This window comes from Alosa alosa, chromosome 11 (assembly GCF_017589495.1).
Source record: "Alosa alosa isolate M-15738 ecotype Scorff River chromosome 11, AALO_Geno_1.1, whole genome shotgun sequence".
NCBI lineage: Eukaryota > Metazoa > Chordata > Actinopteri > Clupeiformes > Clupeidae > Alosa > Alosa alosa.
Window position 1 is genome coordinate 28,309,812 of NC_063199.1, and position 16,763 is coordinate 28,326,574.

Sequence of the window (16,763 nt, forward strand, 5' to 3'; positions counted from 1 at the left end):
AAAAGGGCTGTACATCAGGCTAACCTAGGTAACTTTGGGACCCTCTGATCTCTAAAAGTACACTGCACTGAACAGGTTCTGTTTCTATAGTGTTATCTAAGTAAGTATCAGTTATTCCTAAATTACCTGGGTAAGCCAGTTTGATTGTAGTGGAATGTAATGGGAAGATTGGCTTGCAATTATGCAATCTTCCCATGATGGAAAATGTAATGGGAAGATTGGCTTGCATTTGATTAATGTATAAGTTGATCAGTGAATATTGGATTAATAATTGATCATTTAACTTGTATGTCAATAGTGGATGTATTTGTATATAGTCCACAGCAGTGTGAATATTTTCTCGCCTTACGGTGCACCGTAGATATGGGGCGTTCATTTAAGTTTAAGGAAGTTTTCCAGTTTCTGACAGCTAGCCGCGCGTACAGGGCTTCTGCGAAAGTTTAGAGATTTATTTTTGTAAGGTTTGGAACACCGACAATCAAATTACTGGTGTACAATCATGGATCTAAATTCGGAACCAGTGAAAAAGATACTTTCAAAGGTTTGTTCAATTCTCAGAATTTGTTGACATCAACTTCTTTTTTTAGCCATAACGTTAGTTAATGTAATAAACGAAAGCGTATTATATGATAGTTAAGTCTTTTTTATCCTGGTTTCGGTCATGAGTTTGGGCTTTCCGTAAATCGCTTGTTCAAACTAACGTTACCGGTTAAACTAGATTCTTCACAGCCTAGCATGCTATGTTTATAACTGGATTGCTACTTGTAATGTTATTCCATAAAGTCTTCAGTTACGTGGCTAACTACCTAAATATTTTAATTTAACCTTGGTTGTCAACTACACACCACAGTCTAGTGGTAGAGTTGTGACGTTAGTGTGCGTAGCCTATTAGCAGAATTACAAAACCATTGTCATTTTAACCTCATCGTTACTTCCATTTGCAGTACAAATTTCACGATAGTGCTATTGAGGAGCTTCAGAAAGTACACCGGGTTCACCCTGACATGGATATTCACGTTGGGTCTTTCGGTAAGTGTCATTATTGTAAACCATCTTAGGTGCCGCAGCAAGCCATAGGCAAGTTCAACCAGTATGCTAACAGTGAATACGGATTCTCAGAGGATTCTGTAAAAGTGAAGATGGATAGACTAAGGAATTGGCTCCCTTCCATTCAACACTGCTCAGCAAATTAATGGAATTATCATGCTTTGATCTTATGTCCGTCTTAGTATCCACTGACAGATTGCAAAAAGACCTGCTGAAAGTGGTTGGCAACATCCCGGTAAAATATGAAGGTGAGAAACTATACAGGATCTTGTAGAAAATGATTCAAGTAAAAGACAAGTTCTGTATTGTAAAACAAACCCAGTGAAACCCATTGCACTTGGGAGACATTTGTGATTATGTGTGTGGTTGTGATTCCTCTGGTGTCATCAGGCCGATCATACAACCTTCCCATCCTGATGTGGCTGCTAGAGTCATTCCCTTTCACTCCCCCGGTGTGTATGCTGAGGCCCACGGCAAACATGGTGATTCGAGAGGGGCGGCACGTGGACGCACGGGGCCGAATACACCTTCCATCGTTGTCCAACTGGGACCATGTAAGAGATGCTGAGATCGACATGATGGTCTATGCAATTTTGCTTAACTGAGTGAAGAATAACAAATGCCTAGATATTGTAATGAGAGAAGTGTGTGTGTGTGTGTGTGTGTGTGTAGTGATGTGATGAGATGTGAAAAACTTAAATTGATCTTGTTATGCATGAAACAAATGTTACAATCATCGATTTTGTCTGATTGGTGATATTTTTGCCCTAAGCCCAAGACATCTGTGAATGGGCTACTGGCACAGATGATTGCCAAGTTTGAGGAGGATCCACCGCTGAGCACCAAGCCCTCTGGAGAGGCCGAAGACCCCAATGACCTGCTTGCTTACGTCTCCAAGCTCAAAATGCATGACGGTTAGGAGACAGATGCATTGTACTTCACACTTGTCTGTGTCAACAAATTTGACATAGTGTGTTAAAGGAGATTTTCAGCAATTTTTCACATAGATCTCTGTTTCTCGAGGTCACCGAGTACTGTCGGTACGAACACAAAATGATTGTTGATACACTCTGGGGGCATGTTTATGAGCCCCCATGTTCATCCCCCCAGAGTGTAGCGCTGTAGCTGCCTGACAGTTCTAGCTGTTGGCTGCAGTAACTACAGCTAGATAGAACCGATTGTTTTCATTTTTTTCGTACCAACAGTACTCGGTGACCTTGAGGAAGAGAGATCTATGTGAAAAATCGCCAGAATTCTCCTTTAATATACAACAGTAAGAATGACCCAGTTGTTTAACATACAATCCACAATGTTTCTGTAGCACTCTCTGTTTCTGTAGCACTCTCTGTTTCTGTACCTTATTAGAGTCTATACATGTCTTCTTGGGAGCTACCCTGAATTCAAACAGAAGTTCAGATGGCCTATTTTGTTTTCCTCCACAGGTGGAGACCGATTAGACTCCGTCAGTAAAGTCACAGTAATCGGAAGTGGAGACCTTGGGATGGCCACTGTATTGAGTATCATGGCTAAGGTCAGTGGCATTCATTTATCAGCTGACTCCTAGGGTCTAAATAGAAATAGGATATAGAAATCAAAATAGGAGTAGACCCTTTTGCATTAAGTGTGCGTGGCAATCATTCAAAGAAATTCCTAAAGACTCATTGTCAGTAAACCCTTTGCGTCTTTTTTTCCAGGGAGGTGTGGACAAACTGGTTTTGATTGACATTCCAGAAAGCTCCTCAAAAAGTGGGACAATGGATCTAGAGATCTTCAATTTGCCTAAAGTGGAAGTTTCCAAAGGTACTGTTGTCGGCAACTAGATATTGAACACATCCAGTATACTGTGGCATTTTGGGCCATCACATCTTGTACTCTTTCTGCCCTTCATTTTGCACACACAATCAAGTACAGTTTCTGCCCGGTCATTTAGAACTAAAACGCATTCTCAAGATGCCATCCATGAATGTGGGTTTGCATCACTATGTAGGCCACTGTAAGGGCTGTGGAAGCTGGCAGCTTGTTGAACATCGACGGCAAAACATGGTTAGTGGGATGTTAAGCACTAAGCCTGAAGTACTGTACGTTCAAACGTGAAAATAGAGGTGAACGTTGCTGGCGGACTTTGTTTTCTTTGAACTTTTAAATCTGAACGTTGTTATGTAAAAATTGCCACTTGTTCGCATTTGACTGTAAGCAAACTGGCAAGCAACAAGGCAATAGCCATGGAATTTTGCATCTGCTTGTCCAATTTGAACGCACGTCGGGCTTTAGATTCAACATACCACATCTTGTTTCATAATGTACCCCTCAGATAATATCATAATGTACCCTTCTGATAATATCATAATATACCCCTCTGATGTGTTTACGTTGTTTGTTTACTTGTTTATCTCCTGCTCTGGCAGACCTGTCAGCCTCCGCTGGCTCCAAGGTGGTGGTAGTTACTGCGAACGCGTGGAGCAACGAGCAGACCTATGCTGGCGTGGTGCAGACTAATGTGGACATGTACAGGGCCATCATCCCAGGCCTGGCCCGCCTCAGCCCCAACGCTGTGCTCCTTATCGCCTCCCAGCCAGGTCAGTCACAACCAAAGATTCTAGAACGGAGCACGTAGCGCTTAGAATCTTTGGTCACAACCCTATAGTCACAGCCCATTCCTCTACTCATAGGGCAGCAGAAGGGCATGGGTTTCTGACAGGGGTTTGGCTGAAGATTAATCTATTTGTATTACATGTGCTGTGTCCTATGTTTTATTTAGTATTGGTTGTGGCAGCCTTTATCCTTATCCGAAACCAATTTCTCCCTTGGGAGACCTAATAAAGTGACCTTAACCTTAATCTTATATACATTTAGCTGCATATCTGGTTGTTCAGTACAAACAAACATATGTGTGTATATGATTGATATCATAGGACAACATTAGCTTAATGTGTGACAACCATATTCGTACAAAGTATTAGTTGCCATGTTCTGTTTGCAGTGAGTTGAGTTATTCCTTAGTCTTGCTTGTTTTCTGGAATCTGCCTGCCTGACTGACTGGCCCCTGTGTCTGGACACAGTGGAGATCATGACTCACGTGGCGTGGAGGCAGAGCGGGCTTCCCCCCACCCATGTCATTGGTGCGGGCTGCAACTTGGAGTCGGAGCGCCTCGCGCACATCTTCAACGTGACTCTGGTGGCCAACAGCACAGGCAGACAGCCGTGGGTGATCGGTGAGATGTCTGACAACAAGGGTGAGGAGACTCCTAATGGTGTCTAGTTAAGAATGTTGATGTTGCCAAGGTCAACCAATGTCACATGGGGTTTGTTTGGTGGCCATTTTGAATACGAGTTTCAAAAAAAATCCCTTTCCCCTGTTGGACTATACTGTATATGGACCAATTCCATGGTTTATTGACAAACTGCCTAATAGAAGTAGCCTGGACCTACCAGACTCCTGAAGTGCATAATGTACAGAGAGTCTGGCCACTTTCCATTGCCAAGCGTTAACTTCCTTGAAGGCGAGTACTCTGTTGAAGTTTAAAACTATTGGATCTGCCCAGAGCCACTCTGGATCTGCCGTAACCAATCGCTAATGTTTGGTCGTGACGTATGTTATGCTCAAACTAGCGCACAACCTCAACGTCATCGTTCTCAGCCACCCCCTCTGTTCGCTGATTGGACAGGTAAAATTTGGCCTGAGAAAACCCGCGAATATACCCAAATCCCAGACGATGTACTGAAGGAAAATGAAAATTGAGCAAAAGTACGTAGGAGGGCGGAACCAGGCTATAATAGAAGAGCCTTATTGCTTCGTTTTCCTAGCAAATATAAGCAGTAGAATTGATCTGTTAAGAGGTTTACTACATACCCCCTGAATTAACTTACCCAATTTTGTCACTATGCCACATACTTGGAGTACCCCTCAGATGACTGTCTAATGTGCTGTTGTGTTTGCAGTGGGTGTGTGGAGTAATTTGACCACTGGTTTTGGCGTGCACCCTGAACTCCGTCCTGTGTCTAACTCAACCAAGCCACTGATTGACAGGTAACTACTAAGGAATTTAAGCCTGAAATGCACCTTCATATCAGCATTGCTGTGCACGAAGAGTATGTAACTGCAAACAAACAAATAATGAAACAAACAGCAGTGGCAGAAACAAATGCATGACTTGTGTAAGATTACAGGGTTGCATATGTTTGTATATAGTATTCTCAGTACTGTTTAATGTTTCAGTCAGTTATTTATGGTCAGCGTTGTTTTTCTCTCTTATTCTATTGTTGTTTCACTGTACCGCATCACCAAATCATATTACTACATACGCTGTGCACTTGATGAATAAAGTGATTGTTATTCTGCAATGCACAAGCTAAAATGAGTCCTTATGAGACTGCTAGTGAGTAGTACAAGTGAGTCAAGTAAAAGAAAAGTAAGTGTACTGTAGCTTTTTATCTAAAGCAACAGGAACTAGCAGTATTCGGGTATAGAACTCAAGCCCACCATTTTTTGAATGCCAATGCTTGCTATCACCACTACATCACAGCCCGATGATGATCATATGGTTTTATACTATTGTATACTGTGGTATGGTTTCATAGTGTGGATTATGAAGACGGAAATTACTGTACTGGTATTTGTGTTTTCTGCCCGTAGAGGGTTTGAGTTGCTGAAGGGGAAAGGACAGCGGTCATGGTCAATGGCGCTATCAGTCGCTGACATCACCCACAGCATCATTACTGACCAGAAGAAGACCCACTCTGTCACCACTCTGGCTCAGGTACTCTCAAATCCCCCTCATGGTCTCACCTCTGACCACCTTTTTTGCTTCAGATGGTTGGGGAAAAGGTCAAATGCTTGCGTGTGTTTGCTTTGATGTACTAAGAAAGCACTTGATGTAACAAACCAGGTCAGGGTGCAAGCAGGCCTTTGAGCAAGCACATTTTCTAGCTCAGTGACATGCACTATCACACAGAGATGGCACCTGTTTTTAAAATTCCATTTTCAAGCTGACATTTGTTTAATGCCAGTTAAATCAAAGCATATATGTACAGTCTGATGGATTGTATAGCAGTATTAAACCCACCAGGCCAAACTTATAGGATGTTTAAATCCCATTATCTTTGACCTGGCAGCAGTGGTAGTGAGATCTATATCCTCATATACTGCACCTATTGATATCAAACCTGTGCTCTCTGTTTGTGTTTGCATGGTTGTGTGTTACGTGTGTGTGTGTATGTGTTTGTGATTTGTGTGTGCATCCATGAATAATGTAATGTTTTGTATATTATATTAGCTAGTATTGTTTGTGTATTCATATAAATTGTATATTGTGTGTGTGTGTGTGTGTATGTGTATGGGTGCCTAAATGTTTAATGTCTAGTTTGTATGTTTTATGCTGTGTGGTTGTGTTTTGTATATATTTTTTTATTGTCCATGAGTTAAATGTTTTATTGTGTGTGTTTGGTCAGGGCTGGGGTGGCATCAGTGCAGCGGTGTTCCTCAGCCTGCCCTGTGTGTTGGGTGCCTCTGGTTCCACTCGACTGGCTGGGGTCACCCTGGGCCAGGAGGACGACAGCAAGCTGAAGAAGAGCGTCTCATCACTGGACAGCCTCATGTCCCAGCTCAAGCTCTAACAACCCCCCTACACCCACCCTAAGGCCTCAGAACCCCCTCACCCACCCTAAGACCTTAGAACCCCCCTCACCCACCCTAAGGCCTCAGAACCCCCTCACCCACCCTAAGACCTTAGAACCCCCTCACCCACCCTAAGGCCTCAGAACCCCCTCACCCACCCTAAGGCCTCATCCCTTTCTTCCCTGTGGCACCCTTAAGGATTTCTGACGTTATTGAAGGATTGATAGGACTTCACTCTATTACTTCATCAACAACCCAGCTCTTTCAACACTCCCACTCTGGGGTGTTTCCCAAAACCATAGTTGCTAACCTGTTTGCAACTTAGTTGGTTGGCAATGGGAAATTACTATGGTTTTGGGAAACATGCCCCTGGCTATCCACTACTGTAGTAGTTCACTTGGGATAGCAAGGGATTCATGGGTTCCACACACACACACACACACACACACACACACACACTCAGGTCCCTCAAAGGGCGGCTGACTGTGTTGACGGACACCAGCAGTCTGGAGTAATTGCGTAGATATGCACAGATGGATCACAGGTGAACTGAAGTAACTGGAGTCATTGCGGTGTTTTTAGTGTGCCTATTTCATTGTGCCTGAACCACAGTTGGCACTGTGCCCATGTATATTTAATTATGCCTGCACTATTAAAAATGTATTTATATGTAAAGCTCAATATTTTGCCTTAAACACAAGATGCTGTAACTTTGCACTTTTACAGTAGCCTAATGTGCATGTTCAACACGCCCAGAGCTATAACTGACTCCAAAGACTCCACACTCCTATTTTAAATGTTTACATGCAACAATTTATTTTGTAAATGTCCCATCATGCTTTGTAAATGTGTTTTGGCTTTTAGCCGTTACTAACACTACCTTTAGTCAACGTGTTTTTACCTTGTCTGGCAACACGGGTTGTGGCCTTCACATTACTGTTTATTAAGCAGTCCAGTATGTGTTTTTGTCTAGTTAAAGTTAATGTGATACATTATTGGGCCTTTCAGTCTGGTCAATGAAATGCTCAGATCTTAACAAGAGGTGAGTCTGGTACAGAACCTGCTGATATATATTTTGGTGGTGGAGGGTGGCGTAATTGTCAAGAGTTGATATACAATGATTGTCTAATACACTCTGATGGAAGTCTCAGCTAGTTTATAAGAGGCAATATAGTATATGGTCTTAAGAGACTGTCGTCAGAGATCATGTTTTTACCAGGCAGAGAAACTGGGGAAATTCCAAAGCAATATATGAGACATGCCAATAAAATATATACATTTTATGATTGTAAACTGTGTCAGATGAATGTGTGTGTGTATGTGTATATATATATATATATATATAAATACAAGTAAAAAATGCTGTAAGAACACACAGCAAGCACACACAGAAGTAAAGCTTTCTCTTTTTTTTCTAATGTGATATCACACCATTCAACAGCCTTTGGGTTGGTTCCTCTCCTTAACAAGAGGATGCACCTGAGACACTCGTGCTGAAAACTTAAATACTTCCTGTACACAAAACACAAACATGAGTAGAAAAGAAATATAAAAAACAGACAACATTATAAATTAATAAAGCATTATATGACCTTCATGAGAACAAAAAAAAGAAAACATGAACTTCAGAACACCAATAAATGATGCCTCCTCCAGGTGGCGCTATTGCTTCAGAAATGGCACTTGGCTGTTACACTCCTGTCGGACATCTGATATAATGGTAGCGTGAGCACAGCAGACACCCATCTACACACTACTGGGACATCCCCTGGTTGACGCCTTAGTTCAGTACGATATCGAAAAGTGTCTTCTATATATATATATATATATATATATATAACCACCATCCTATTTACATTTGGCTTATAGTATTCCTTTTTTAATAAAGCTCACTGTAATATCAAAACAAAGCCAAGACTAGAAAAATGTTACATTTACAATTTCAAACGAAAACAAAAAAAAGAGGATGACTGCAGAACTCAGGAAGTATTGCTCATAGCCAACACGCTAGCAAACAGGAAGTGATAACAGATTAGTTTCTGCGTGGTTGTGCGAGTGTGTGTGCGTGGTGGTGCACATTTAAAAGGTGCGACTTCCATGACGATATGCGTGACAAACAGCAGAGCCGCTAGCGTCTGCTAATACGGGCATGGCAGGCTGTGGACACTGGGAGGACATCGGTGAACCTGCTCACACAGCACCAGGCTGGTGGGCAGAGGAAGTGGGGGGCATTTCTGGAGATGACCAGTTAGGGCTTCAAACAGGAGTGCCTTGTTGGATTCAATACAGCCTGATAGAGTGGAGAAGTGATTTCTCGGTGCTTCTTGTATTAATACTGCTTAAGGGAGTTCACTCATACTAACACTTAAGCATAGGTTAAGCATTCATGACCTTTCTTTGCATTCAAGGACACACATACTCACACACACACACAATAATTTCAAACTCTCTACAAACACACATACAACTTAAAATTAAATATGCCCTTCATACAAGTCCAGCTTCTGAATGAAAAATATTTATAAAACGTTTGATCCCCAAGTAAGAAAATGTTCATAAAAACTAAAACAAAACACTTCTCTTTTTGCTGTCTACCAAATTTTGCAGAACATACTGAATAGCTAAAACAGTATAAATACACATGAAAAGTAAAGGAAGGGTCATTGGTGGTAAGACTAGTATGGCTCCTAGAAGGTCACCGACTTTGGTAGCTGGTGGGTGGTCGCGTGCAGGCGGTAGAAGTCCGTGTCGGGTGTGAGTGCTGCGCGGGCACCTGGGGGTTGTACGGTGGGTTTCAGGGAGGCGGGTGGAGGCCCCGGGGGCATTCGCAGCCCTGAGGAGGGGGACCCGCGGTGGCCCATAGCCCCCAGCCGGAGGGCCTCTCTGCTGGCGGAGTGGACACAGGGTCTGGGAGAGGTGGTGGAGGGTGGAGGCGGCGGCGTTGGGGTCAGGGAGAGGCGGTCAGCAAAGCAGGGTGGTGGCAAGGGGAACACGGAGTCCGGAGTGACCCAGCTGTCTTGGCCCTGGTACTCCAGCTCCTGGGGCAGGTGGGGGGGCGTAGGGGTGCGGAATCCTGGAGGTGGGGTGGGGGGCTTGTCTGGGACACAGAAGCTGGGCGGGGGCGGGGGGAGAGTGTAAGAGGAGAGGTCTCTGGCGGGTGGGGGTGGAGGCAGGCCGCGGCTCCGTGCTTGCTGCTGCCTGGAGCCCGCAGCTGAGCTGGGGCTGTGGGCCAGGCCGGCCGCCTGCTCCAGGAGCCTCTGCAGGTAGCGGTCCTCCTCCTCCTCGTCCTCTGTGTCGGCCCGCGGCTCGCCCTCCGAGAGGTTGTCGTACTGCGACGTGTTGGAGGGCCGGCGGTCGCCCATGGGCGAGGGCACGCCGAGGCTCATGGGAAAGCGGGGCGGCTGGAGTGCGATGCGGGCGCCCGGCTCCTCCAGGATCAGCGCCAGCGGCTCGGGCGTGCCGGGGAAGCCGCCCGGGCAGACGGCAGACGGCCGCCCTGGGGGCTGCGGCTCGTCGCTGTACAGTGGAGGTGGCGGCGGCAGGTCCGGGAGGTTGAGCGAGTCCACGCTGCGCCTGTCCGGCTCCGGGGGCTGGCAGGGAGGCGGCGGCCACTCCGGAGCCGCGACGGTGCCACCGTTCCCCTGACCTTTCGCTTCGTTTCGTCCACTGACGGTCACCGTACTACTGCTGCTTGGTGGCGGAGCCACACTCGGCTGTTCCTCCGGCGTCGGCGGGGACTGGCTGTGCACGAGCACAGCGTCCGGCGAGGGCAAAGGTGGGGGCTCCGCATGCCCCAGGGTCCTGGGCTCCGACTGGGAGACGGGAGAGGGGGTTTTGTCCGGGGAGATGACGTCCTGGGGCTGTACTGGGGTCAGTAGCACTGGCCGCTCCTGACCCAGCGGCCTCTTTGGCTGCTCATCTCCCTTTGCTGCGGATATCAAAAAACATGACTCAACCATGATTATTATGAAACCGCCTACGCTATGTGAACTCTCAGAGGTAACTCAAAGCTAACAGAGCAATTGGTAAAGCTTCTAATAGAAGAACCCATGGCTTAATCCTAACAAAACAAAGCCAAGTCATGTATTTATGTGCCATATTAGCTAATGGAACTGTTTTATATATAATAATATAATAATATATAAGATTATGGGCTTGTTACTGAGTGAGCTCACACATACTGATGATGCTGACATCAGCAAATCATTAGCAGAATGTGGTTATTGCTAGCTAGAACTAGAGCCTATTTATTCTAATAAACAGGAACCTGTGTCTGTGCAACATATGGGGCAGACGTGGCCTACTGGTTAGCGCTTTGGACTTGTAACCGGAAGGTTGCCGGTTCGAACCCCGACCGGTAGGCCACGGCTGAAGTGCCCTTGAGCAAGGCACCTAACCCCTCACTGCTCCCCGAGCGCCGCTGTTGTTGCAGGCAGCTCACTGCGCCGGTATTAGTGTGTGCTTCACCTCACTGTGCTGTGTGTGTTTCACTAATTCACAGATTGGGATAAATGCAGGGATCAAAAGAGTACTTATATGTGAAGTGTGAGGAATAGGGGCAGCCTAAGTCTACTTCTCTGTTAGTTGCATGTGGTGACTGTGTGTTTGTATGCATATGTGTATGTATGTATGTATGTATGTATATGTGTGTGAGTGTGTGTGTGTGTGTACCTGGTGGAGGCAGGTCCAGCTTCATCTTGCGCAGCTCGGACATGGAGGCCTGCAGCTGCTCGATGACCAGGTCATCGCTGACGCAGTACGAGGTGGCAATCTCCTCCTGCAGGAACTCCCGCAGGTCCTCAAGGTTCATCTTCAGCAGACGCTCTGACCAATCACATCAATCCGAATCAGCACATTACATCCGACCAATTACATTTCCTCAGATATCATATTTAGCTAAAGCACAACAGATTAAACCAACTGTATGACTGCCAGGGATGGGCAAATAAACATCAACATTTATTTTAAAATAAAATATCAAATAATTTTAAAATAAAGTACAAAATACAGTAGCCACTCAGAAACTGAGATGATGATTTGTGGCTAACATCTGTGGAATGCCTGTTCAAGGTGTCCGTGAAAGCATGCTGCTTCTGTGTGGGCCTTGGGAGAGAAATCTGTTGGACCCACTCTCAGAAAACTAGCACCCTGGTCTTATTTACTGCGGCCAGGTTAATCTTAGTGAGATTCTGCGGATGTCGTTGTTAGGGGATACATCCTTATGGATTGCCTTTTAGCAACATGACGCGAGTCTCTGGTGCCGTGAATAAAGCTCTCTGAGATTTATGACTGACTACTGACTCTTTTTGAACAATTCCAGAATTTTCTACCGCAAGGTGATACATGAAGCAACTTTTTGAGTTATGTTGTAGGGAAACCACATAAGCGGTTCCATGTGTTCCGATGATTAAAGTTCTCAAGAAAAAAACTGATATAATTAAAGTTCAAGAAACTTGAGGTTTGTGTGAGACGGGGGGGTGTATTGTGTGTGTGAGCAACCTACATATTACTCATCTTGCACAGGGTCACAGCCGGTCACAACTGGTCAGCACCAGTCAGGCTACAATCATTGTTTTGCACTTTTATGATGTCATCACATTACCAAAAGAATTGGTTATCAAAAATATTTGGCAGTATTTTTAAACTACAAAAACACACCCCTAAGTATTTTGATTCAAAATACAAGCCATTTTTTTCAACCCAATAAAATACAAATGAGAAAAACTAATTTCAAATACATGTATCATAAATGCCCATCCCTGATCACTGCAATACAACAGATTGCATCAGTCAAAACAACCTTGAATTATACCTGTGAATCATGAATTCAACCAATGCATCACATGAATTCAATCAACAACCAATCCACTGATCACAACTGAATGTGTTAAAACATAAAGGGCCAGTTACCCAGACATGGAATAAGCCTAGCCCACCACCAAAAGCACTTTTTCAGTGGAGATCTTCACTGAAGTTCTCTTCAGGACTTGGACTATGCTTAATCCATGTGCAGAAAACCAGACCGAGTAAGTGGACATAGATTGGACATTGATGGGACCCAAGTTAAATGAACATATATTTGGACATTGATTTGCTGATTGGACAATGGAGATTGGATATCGAATTGCTTCATTGATCTCCTTTGTCTTTTTCCCCCCCATCATCAATAAAATAATCTTTCCCACATGAGTACCTAAAATATTCTTGTACATCCTCTCTCAGTTTCATATATCATATATAGAACTGGACATAGCATCTATATTACAGTATATATCCAGTCAATGGTTTCCAATTGGCTATAAATACATGCCACCACCACATAGCAACAGCAACAAGTCACCCCTCTGCTGTGACCATGGTTCTCACAAACGTCAGTGAGCAGCCAGTCCCTCTCTGGCAGGGCTGCTTGGGTGACCTCAGACACTCACTCTTGTGCAGCTTGAGGGCTGTGTAGGCCATGGCCGTGAGGACCCGCTCCCCCTCCAGGATGTAGATGTCCCACAGACGAAGGGTCAGTGTGATCGGAGTCTACGGAGAGAAGGGTGGGGGTGGGGGTGGAGGGACGGACACTCAACAGTCAGTCTCTACTGAGGACACTCAACAGTCTCAGTAAATAAAACAAATAAATACAGCAATTCACAGTGGTGTACACGGCTGAATGACAGCGATTTGCAATGCGTTAATAAGGCTCCACCTAAGAAAGCCACCTCAGAACTTCCTGTCCTATGAAAATAAACAGCATGTTTGTGTGTGTGTGTGTGTGTGTGTGTGTGTGTGTGAGTGTGTGGTAACACTTAGCCCATTTCAGCGCAATTCTATTATTAGAGATGCTGAAAGCATTCCTTTTGCCTTTGGTCACCATGGTGACTTAGACTAGCATAAGGTAATTTCTTTCCCTTGGAGACAAACCGCCTTCGTATGGGTACATACACACATGCACAGTGCAGTGCACACACACACAGACAGTACCATAAGGAACTATTGCTTCCTCTTGACCTATAGTGGTTAAAAAGGTCAACTCACCCTGTCAATGAAGCACTGCAAGAACCACTTGGTGGTGTAGATCCCTGTTAACATCTGCTCCCTTTCCTATGGACAGAGTTAGGACAATGACAGCATGAGTGACAGAGTAAGTGTCATACCAATACTGACCACAAGGTGAAGAACAACAGAGGTTTGTCACCTGGGTGTGTATACAGTATGTAAAATCTGTGATGTGTTTATTTGAGAGAAAGTGAATGTGCTGTGTCGGTGGTGTGTGTGTGTGTGTGTGTGTGTGTGTGTGTGTGTGTGTGTGTGTGTGTGTGTGTGTGTGTGTGTGTGTGTGTGTGTGATAGAGAGATGTTTCACCAGATGTTTCTTCAGCTTGGGCAGAAGTTTGGACATGATCTGCTCATGGTGGCTCTGGAAGCGGTGGAGCTTGGGGAACCCCGGGATGAAGAACCCTTTAGAACAATGCAGAGGAAGAGGAGGGTTCTCATGACCACAGCACTGCTGAGGAAGTATCAGTATCTCTGGACCCAGCGAACAGCTTTCCAAGTAGAACTAACACAATGAGGGACACTAGGCTATGTTCTGTACTACCGTATAGGGATCACATGGTACAGTCTGCAATTCTGGCATTATCTTTTTTATACTGTATATTTGAGCTCAATGGTCAATCACATTAACCATAGACTGAACCTATTCCTCACACTAATCATATGTTGCAAAAACAGGCTATTAAGTATAGTTCTAGCTAGCAATGATCACTCCTGCTAATAATTTGCTGATGTCAGCTTTATCAGTATGTGAGTTTTTGATGCCTTGTCAACACTGATCAATTTTAAATAAATAAATAAAATTTCTTGAATTTCCCCTTGGGGATCAATAAAGTATCTATCTATCTATCTATCTATCTATCTATCTATCTATCTATCTATCTATCTATCTATCTATCTATCTATCTATCTAAAAAAGAATCCAGAAATGACCCCATATTCACCACCTTTTTGTACACCTGGCTAGATAGTGTCTGGTCTGGTATGTCTGGTGTGTGTGTGTGTGTGTGTGTTTCTTTATATATGAATATGAACCATCTTGTTTCTCATTTACAAAACCAGGAAAGTGTTCCAACACACCAACTACTGAGCGCACACAAACAGCCAGCCAGAGACCCATGAGGAGCAATTTACTGAATTTCACCAAAAAAGAAATTTCAGGCTGTCTCTGATTGGCTGGCCAGGCGTGTCTCACCGTGCATTGCGTGCTTCTGATTGGTCAGCAGCTGGGAGAGAGCCCAGAAGGCATCCTCTTCGTTCATGTACATGAGCAGGATGGCGGCGATCTGGCTCATGCCCTGGCAGTAGCTCACCTCCTGAGAGAGAGAGAGAGAGAGAGAGAGAGAGAGAGAGAGAGAGAGAGAGAGAGAGAGAGAGAGAGAAGATAGAAAGAAGAGAGAAGAGAAAAGAAAAGAGAAAGATTGATAGAGATGACGGTCAGGCTTATGCACCAAATTAATCAACATCACCATCACCAGCACATAGATGCAGGAACACACACACACACCATACACACTCACAGAGGCACACAGACACACACACACAGACACAGACACAGACACAAAAACACACACACACCAGCAGTCTAAAAGACTGGGTGCAGATGATTAACAAAGTCTTGCATGTGTGTCAAGTCTTAATGTTGGTGGCGGCCTCCCTGATTTAGCCCCAATTCCCCTTTCTCCTCCCCCTCCCTCCCTCCCTCTCCTTCTCTTCCCCCCCTCCCTCCTCTCTTTTATCCTTCTCTCTTTCTCCTCCCTCCTCCCTCCTCTCTCCTTCTCTCTTTCTTCTTTCCTCTCTCCTTCTCTTCCTCTCCTCCTCCTCTCTCCTTCTCTTTCTTGCTCTCCTCTTATTGCTCCTCTCCTCTCCTCCTCCCTCTCTCCTTTCTTTCTCCTCCTGCTCTCTCTCTCCTTCCCTCTCACTAGCCCTGACCCACTTTCCTTTACACTGGGGAAACAGGGACAGTAACACATGGATAAGCTTCCTCTGTACCCAGAGGGTTTAACCTGCTTACACACACACACACACACACACACACAAAACTGCTTGACTGTTACTCTCAGTTTTGACACACACACACACACACACACACACACCTCTAGGTCTCTTCCTCATGCACTGCTGTCAATATGAGATAAGACTCAAATGAATTTGCACCTCCCTGCTTCCTCTACTTTTCAGGGAAGCGCTCACCAGCTCATATGGGTGGGACTGATATCCAGGTCATAGCAGATGTGTGTCACACACACACACACACACACACACACACATCACAAGTCTCTGCGTATTAGGCAATAATGTGTGGACGTATCTTTCCAGGAGCTAGCAGAAAGGCAATTTAGTGTTATTCTTCAGGGAGACATAAATCTATGCCATTCTCTGTCTGTGTGTGTGTGTGCAAGAGAGAGAGAGAGAGGGAAAACGTGTGTGTGTGTGTGTGTGTGTTTTAAGCATGACCTTATAAATTAGAGAGCGCATGCAGAGTGCTATTTACTGGGGTGAAGGGTGTGGTGGCTGGGCTTGAACCCCACAGCAGTAACTATATGTCACGTTATGCAACCTGCTTTCACATACAAAACAACAATACACACACACACACACTTATGCAGTCAAACACAGTCCCCTGTCCCACGCCCTCTTTCTCTCTCTCACACACACACACACACACACACACACACTTACCGTGTTGTACACTGAGTACGCTGTCAGCACATGGAACAGGGCTTGTTGCCTGTACGGGGGAACAGAGGACAGAGGAGAGAACAGGTTACTATGAGCCTTTACGTCCAACGATACAATTTGCACATCTGCAGACAATAAGCGAGCCAGAGAGCTGACACGTAGCGGACATCCGCACAACTAAGGTGTACTCACCCAATAGAGAGTACAATCAGAGACCTTCTAATGAGGAGACACAGCACTCAAAGAATCCTCCATATACATGCAAATATGCCAGTTGTCCACACATATCCCGCACATTCCAAAAGTCGACATGTGAATACATCGTGCCAATTGTGTGGTATGTTGTGAATACATTGCGCCAATCATGTGGTATGTTGTGA

General features: G+C 44.8%; 2 protein-coding genes across 2 annotated transcripts in view; one reads left to right on the plus strand and one right to left on the minus strand.

Moving 5' to 3' along the window:
• The first annotated feature begins 360 nt into the window (after positions 1–360).
• Positions 361–7,913, plus strand: uevld (UEV and lactate/malate dehyrogenase domains). The gene is made up of 12 exons (XM_048257362.1): positions 361–541; positions 945–1,029; positions 1,230–1,295; positions 1,438–1,601; positions 1,820–1,961; positions 2,490–2,578; positions 2,742–2,847; positions 3,453–3,623; positions 4,107–4,280; positions 4,987–5,074; positions 5,681–5,804; positions 6,496–7,913. Exons 1-12 carry the CDS (start codon positions 500–502, stop codon positions 6,658–6,660), a joined length of 1,416 nt encoding a protein of 471 aa, XP_048113319.1. The 5' UTR covers positions 361–499; the 3' UTR covers positions 6,661–7,913.
• Positions 7,914–8,049: 136 nt separating this feature from the next.
• Positions 8,050–16,763, minus strand: part of si:dkeyp-19e1.3 (USP6 N-terminal-like protein) — a 15,842-nt gene continuing 7,128 nt past the window's right edge. Inside the window, exons 6-12 of the mRNA XM_048257361.1 lie at positions 16,384–16,432; positions 14,897–15,017; positions 14,012–14,106; positions 13,685–13,750; positions 13,090–13,189; positions 11,333–11,485; positions 8,050–10,589 (exon numbers count right to left, since the gene is read on the minus strand). Of these exons, the coding sequence (XP_048113318.1) occupies positions 9,349–10,589; positions 11,333–11,485; positions 13,090–13,189; positions 13,685–13,750; positions 14,012–14,106; positions 14,897–15,017; positions 16,384–16,432 (1,825 nt within the window). The 3' untranslated portion in view covers positions 8,050–9,348. The remainder of the gene's footprint in view (positions 10,590–11,332; positions 11,486–13,089; positions 13,190–13,684; positions 13,751–14,011; positions 14,107–14,896; positions 15,018–16,383; positions 16,433–16,763) is intronic.